General features: G+C 42.4%; 2 protein-coding genes and 1 long non-coding RNA gene across 3 annotated transcripts in view; all 3 read left to right on the top strand.

The window, feature by feature from the left end:
• Nucleotides 1-751, top strand: part of LOC116671245 (uncharacterized) — a 17,917-nt gene extending 17,166 nt beyond the window's left edge. Inside the window, exon 4 of the long non-coding RNA XR_004327232.1 lies at nt 740-751. This is a non-coding gene — a long non-coding RNA (uncharacterized LOC116671245). The remainder of the gene's footprint in view (nt 1-739) is intronic.
• Nucleotides 1-943, top strand: part of btbd17a (BTB (POZ) domain containing 17a) — a 6,815-nt gene extending 5,872 nt beyond the window's left edge. The window contains exon 3 of the mRNA XM_032502331.1: nt 1-943. This exon is cut by the window's left edge and continues 1,506 nt beyond it. The gene's annotated coding sequence lies outside the window, so the exon portion shown is untranslated.
• A 2,273-nt stretch (nt 944-3,216) lies between these two features.
• map2k6 (mitogen-activated protein kinase kinase 6) overlaps nt 3,217-6,917 on the top strand; it is a 29,805-nt gene continuing 26,104 nt past the window's right edge. Inside the window, exon 1 of the mRNA XM_032502334.1 lies at nt 3,217-3,631. Within this exon, the coding sequence (XP_032358225.1) occupies nt 3,541-3,631 (91 nt within the window). The 5' untranslated portion in view covers nt 3,217-3,540. The remainder of the gene's footprint in view (nt 3,632-6,917) is intronic.

The raw sequence follows: 6,917 nt of genomic DNA, 5'->3' as shown, positions 1-6,917 counted from the left end.
ATATATATATATATATATATAAATATAAATATATACACATACAGTACATCTATGGTGAAGCAACATCTCACTCATATCACATCGTGGGAATCCTCCCTGTGTGTGATGTTTGGATCCTTCTGTCATGTAACGTCTGTTTTCGTTGGGCAACTAACACACCAAAGCTGGACTCATGACTATCTCAGAGCATTTTGTAAATCATGATGTAACATGAGTGTAAAGTCATGATGAAACATGTGTGTATATATTTTCTTACTGTCGACATATCCCACGGAAAGACCAAAACAACAGTGAAGGTATCCACTAACTAGCTTGTGTTTGTATCACAGCCTAATATACTGTATACCTTCTTCCTTTGTGCCATAGAGCTCCATTGCACTCCACCATCCACTGGGCGACATGTGGGGGGGGGGGGGGGCATGTGAATGACATGTTAACGATGTACACATGTCCCCCAGATGAACACACACACGGTAGTTAATTCTGACTCAATCCCACACACACCGTCCTACTGCCACAAATACTCACTAGAGCACCAAATGTGGATTAATCTGCCGCTGAAAATAGTCCCTAAAAATATGCTATTTACTCCTGTTTGAGGGATAGTTGCTAAAAATTACAGTAACCAGCTGTTTCAGGAAAGGAGCCTTTAAAAATTATTTTTCTTTTTTTAAGATTTCAGTAGGAACCAATGTTCTTGGGGCTGAGAGCCACAGACAGGTAGTCGGAAAAAAAACAGACAAAAACATTGTAGGTTTCAGTCTTTTCATGGGATTAGTTTGACAATTAGAAAAAATATTTTCTCTGTATTGTTTTTAAATGTTGGTGCTATTTTACATAATTTACATTTAAAAGTCACAGCTGTAATTCCTCACCCAGTAAGCGCTGATGTTGGGATTTGTAGTTCAAACTACATCTAGATAAGTGTCTTTGCTAGTTTAAGACCGTTTCCCGTCCCGCGCCCACGTCGTTTAAATAGCAAATGCACCCGCTTAGATTCCCTGTTGCATTAATCAATGGTGCTGATAATAAAGATTTTTACTGAAGTTTGTGATTTCATCTTTTCATCACCTCACTCATCAACAGATGCAAAACCAGTTCATTTTACTTCTCATCAGGTGAATTTATTGTTATCCAGCTCAAAATTACAGACATAGATGCTGACAGAAAGAACAAAAAAAACTAAAATATGACACGTGTACAAGGCACGGCAAGGCAGTTTAATTTGTGTAGCACATTTCAGCAACAGGGCAATTCAAAGTGATTTAGATAAAACATTAAAGAGCAGTTAAAAACAATTAAAAATATAAAAATGAGAAAAGTTACAGTGTAGTATAAAATATGAACAGGCTGCATCAAAAAGAAAGGTCTTCAGCCTTGATTAAAAAGAACTGAGAGTAGCAGCGGATCTGCAGGTTTCTGGGACTTTGTTCCAGATATGAGGAGCATAGAAACTGAAAGCTGCTTCACCCTGTTTAGTTCTGACTCTGGGGACAGAAAGTAGACCTGTCCCAGATGACCTGAGAGGTCTGGGGGGGTCATAGTGTAGTAGCAGACCTGTCCCAGACCACCTGAGAGATCTGGGGGGGGTCATAGTGTAGTAGCAGACCTGTCCCAGACCACCTGATAGTGTAGCATCAGATCAGAAATGTATTTTGGCTCCGAACCCTTTAGTGCTTTATAAACTTACAGAAGCATTTTGAAATCAATTCTTCGAGGCACAGGAAGCCAGCACAAAGACTTCAGACCTGGAGTGACTTGATCCACTTTCTTGGTCTTAGTGAGGACTCGAGCAGCAGCGTTCTGAATCCCCTGCACCTGTAAAGAGAAACTTGTAGGGGGGGCTCTATGGAGAAACCTGTAGGGGGGCTCTAAAGAGAAACCTGTAGGGGGGAACGCTATAAAGAACACTATGGGGGCTCTAAAGAGAAACCTGTAGGGGGGAACCTATAGAAACCTGTACGGGGCTCTAAAGAGAAACCTGTAGGGAGGTCTATAGAGAAACCGTAGGGGGGCTCATGAGAAACCTGTGTGTGTGGTGTGGGGGGCTCTATAGAGAAACCTGGTGGTGGGGGCTCTAAAGAGAACCTGTAGGGGGGGCTCTATAGAGAAAACCTGTAGGGGGGCTCTATGAGAAAACTGTGAGGGGGGCTCTATAGAGAAACCTGTAGAGGGGGGCTCTATAGAGAAATCTGTAGGGGGGCTCATAGAGAAACCTGTGGGTGTGTGTGGGGGGCTCTAAGGAAAACCTGTGGGTGTGGTGTGTGTGGGGGGGGCTCTATAGAGAAACCTGTGTGTGTGTGTGTGGGGGGGGGGGGGGGGGGGGTTCTATGAGAAACATGCGAGCATAATGCAAAGAAAACATCGAAGAAATGGCCAAAACGGCATAGTGCCCCTTTAATGGTAGGCATAAAAAAATAAATAAAGCCACTGTTGTACAGTAGCCTACATAACTAAATAAGATTATGCAAATCCAAATTAAATGTGTGAGAATGAGTTTTGCTATAAAGATATGATTCATCAGCTCCTTTTATTATGTGAACATATATCAGACCGGTGTGTTTATGTAGAAATATGGACACGAGAACCAGAACGTTCCAACCTTTTGTCTTTGAAACGATCGATCAACATCCCACCAATCATCTAGCTTTACGTCATCATTTAAAAAAACACTTAGAAAAAGTCCCTAATCAACAATGACTTTTACAACTTTTAAGAACACATTTTAATAATGTGTAAATACAATAGACTAAAATAAATGAATAAGATAAAACTTTATTGCCTGTTTCCACAGAACACTTTCTGGCATCGTCTGCTCCAACAGTCAACATTAAAAAAACATCTGTATGGTCACGTAACAAACAGCTGACACACCTTTGTGTGTCTCTCTCACACACACACACACACACACACACACACACACACACACACACACACACACACACACAATCTAAACATGTAACTATTAACGTAATTAAAACCAGCCCCACCTACATGGATATGTAATATATGCTTACACATCAGTAACAGTAACAGGTCTCAATTTTTGAGATAATAACTTTGACATTCAAAGTAAATGTAGCCAATGCTATTTTTACTAATGTGTATTTAATGAGTAAATGTCACATATTGACACTGCACAACACATTGTATTCAAAGCGCCAGTAGTTAAACAAATACAGCTCGGCTATGTAAATAAATCAGCTGCCTGAACGGCACAGACTACACTTCCCAGGATCCCTTGCGTTCCAAGCAGGAAGAACGTTCTCTCGCAGGGGCTCACACTGATCCAAGTTAGGAGCTTTCAGCTGCCAGCCTTGGCCCATCATGTAAGTGCTGCGGAGAATTCTTTGCAGTGCATTTGCAGAAACAATACGTCTCCTCCCGTCGTCTGCGGGGAGTGTGCAATTGCACCGCCGCTCCTTGCACGGACACGCACGCCTCGGACGCAAAAAGGCTCCAAGTGCATGAAGATCGAGGCTTGTATTTTTGCATCTTGGTTGCAAAAAGGCAAGCCGCCGAAGCTCCAGTGCGAGGGCGATGGAGGGAGGGAGTGAGAAAGAAGGCAAAGTCTTTTGTGCTTCCCCTCCCCCTCATCAAAGCAAAGGGGAAATGTCTCAACCAAAGGGAGGTAAGAATATGAAAGCGATCTGTGCAAGAAAAAAAAAAAAAACTAGCGAAATGCAATCACGGCTGCACGGTTTGCAACATGCACCCGCAGCGGCTCGAGCACGGCCGGTGCATTAGGGAGTAACATGGTTTTAGAAGGGGTCAGTTGCATTTCCTGTTTTAAGATCTTCCCCTCTGCACAGTTCCTGTTAGGACGATGCTGCGCGCACTCACTCATGTTGACGCTATATTAGCACAGGGCGTCGGGAAATAGTCACGAGATGTAGCCACCGAGGACACTGCAACTCTTTAGAATTAAAAAAAAAAAAACTTGCAGGAGTTCATGCACGGCTCGTGCACATTGCTCAAGGTAAATAGTGAAAGCCGTGTCGCGTGCAGTGGTTTTGGTGCAGGAGGACAACATGACGTGACAGCCGCCCCGCAGCTGTCAGCGGGTCAAGTTGGAGTGTGTGTGTGTGTGTGTGTGTGTGTGTGTGTGTGTGTGTGTGTGTGTGTTTGTGTGTAGTACCTATCATCATTGCACTTAAAGTATTAAAAGTAAAGTGCACAATGCAGTAATACCTCATTTTAGAAACGGGAAATGTAAAAGTGTCTAATGGGCTTATCATTTCAGTTGTACTTGTAGGCCCAAAATATTATTGGGTATTAATTAATTAATAGTAATAAACAGATCATATTTGACCAACTGCATATGTTTTGTGTGCACACATCTTAATGTGTAAAGTAACTAAAGCTGTCAGATGACTGGAGTTTGAATAAAAAGTGCAATATTTATTTCTAAAGTGGCATGAAAATAAAAATACTACAAGTACCTTAAATCTGTACTTAAGTGCAGTAGGCCTACTTGAGTAAATGCACTTTCCGTATCAGTGGTTGTGAGCATTGCAGGGGGGGGGGGGGGGGGGGGGTGAGTTAGTTAAAGAACATGAGGGCCTAAGCTAGAACGTCCCATTCTGTCAGCTGCATGCTTCTGTCCATGCAGGACACTGGATATGTGTCAAAGCCCTGGGTGGCTGCGTGTACACGGATGTTCAGCTTCCCCCCCCCCCAGCGTGCAAAAGAAAGCATGCATGTTACACTTTGACCCCCGCGTCTATCACTCCTCAGCAACTAGCTCTCAGCTTTTTGAAAGATCACCCCTGAACGCAGCTTGCAGAGAAAAAACAAACAGCTGCAGTGAGAGCAGCCCGGGCGTTTTTCCTCCCCGTGTGTTTTCCAAGAAGTCCAAAGTGAGGCTGGTCCATTGCACAACATGCAGAACACCACACACACACACACACACACACACACACACACACACACACACACACACACACGTAGGGCTGCAACTGCCGATTAAGTTCATTGTTGATTAATGTGTTGATTATTTTCCTGATCGATAGATTATTTGTTTGGTCTGTAAAAATTGTTAGAAAATAGTCGTAAATCGGTCCTCAAATGTCACGTTTTGTCCACAACTCAAAGATGTTCAGTTTACTGCCGCATAGGAGAGAAAGAACTAGAAAATATTCACATTTTAGAAGGTGGAATCAGAGAACTTGGCTTTTTTTCATCACTCAAACAGATGAATCAATTATTTAAATAATAATTTAATAGTTGACAAGTAAACGATTCATCTTTGCAGCTCTATACACAGTCACTCACACACACACACACACACACACACACACACACACACACACACACACACACACACACAGATAAACAGAGAGAGAGCCCCCGATGGTCAGAGCCTCGCAGTGTTTATCTGGAACAGCCAATCGTCCGCCCAGCTACACAGAGGAGCTGTCTCGTTGCAGCCGGTTCATGATGATGAATAATGCACAGACATTTTTTTGTTTCTCTAGATGAATGAGTCGGTTTGGGACTTTCCTGAGAGCAGAAGTAGGTTTCCGTTGTCATTCATTGATGTTTTACGCTGCAGAACACGACACACACTAGGGCTGCGCGATATGAGGAAGTGGAAGTGGAAGAAGATCGGCATAGCGATATTACTTGCGTTAAATGAAGAGATATTAAAGTGTACTCAGATCTGTATTTCTTCTACTTGTAGTATTCTGCTTAAATACAACAAACTGCTTGTTGGATTTACAACGAATCAAAAGGAAATCATTTCCAACAGTATTTTATTAAACAAATTGAACACTGAATTTAATATAATAGACATGAATTAAAAGAATGGCAGCTACATTTTAAATTGCAGTTTTCTGCTGATATCTATACTACACTATACTAAACTGATACTTTCAACTAACGTCAAAAATCTCTGAGTGTCTTACGGGATGTTTATTGAGCCAGTTAATAACGCAATGACAATAAAAAAATGATATATTGTGCAGCCTTAACACACACACAGATCTAGAGGCGAAAGGAGTAATCAATTAGTTGATTAGATTGGTCCATCATTCACTACAGTACGTTGTTGACTTTGACTTTTTGTAGTACGACAAAAAAAGGACAAAATGACTTTCTGTCAGCCACCTTGAGGCCAAATAAATGGTTTTGCTGGGGCAGTGTGTGACAGCATGACTCTTTAGTAATGTTAATAGAAACAGTTATTGAGGCCGCCCGGGTAGCACACCTGGTGGAACGTGCGGCCATATAAAAACATGGCATCATGACTTTATGTGATCTGTTCACATTTTGAGCTACCTGTGTGTATGTCTACGCTGTATACAGCAGGCGTACACATACACACCTCTTGGTGTGTTATCGCGAGATGAACGTGTGTGTTATCATCAGAACGCTACGGTTGAGTTTAGGAAACGTGACACGCGGGACAATATCCCCCGGCCTCCTGGTGAAAGTCCTGTGTTTTATCTATCTTTTATGTTTAAATGATGTCCTAACATAAGCAACTGGACAATAACTTTCATTAATAAAATGGCCTAAAATTGGCAAAATAACGATCAAACTCAGAACTATCTGATCACACCGACTGCTTAGATGCAGACCGTACAACATTAAAGCGTTGTATAACTTACAACCACTCAAGGAAATGAGTACAAATCTGCAAAGCTAAAAATAAGCGTCATGTCCTTGTGTTTTATGGAAATGATGTTGGAGTGAGTCCCTTCCCCCTGCTGCTGGTTTCCTTCTATTCTCATTTCATCAGATGTGAATAACATGTTAAGTCTTGCGTCTCTTTCTGAAGCGCTGCCCTGTGTGGCCCGCACACTTTTTAAAACCCCAACCATTGAGCGCTGTGCTGAGTGCTGGTGTGTGCTCGGCTGGCCGATGTGACAGAATGACAGTGGCCCTCCCAGCCCGTGCCCTCCCAGCCCGTG

The sequence above is a fragment of the Etheostoma spectabile genome, chromosome 21, assembly GCF_008692095.1.
Source record: "Etheostoma spectabile isolate EspeVRDwgs_2016 chromosome 21, UIUC_Espe_1.0, whole genome shotgun sequence".
Lineage (NCBI taxonomy): Eukaryota > Metazoa > Chordata > Actinopteri > Perciformes > Percidae > Etheostoma > Etheostoma spectabile.
The sequence above is the reverse complement of the archived record's forward strand: the minus strand, read 5'-3'. Positions and strand labels throughout refer to the sequence as shown.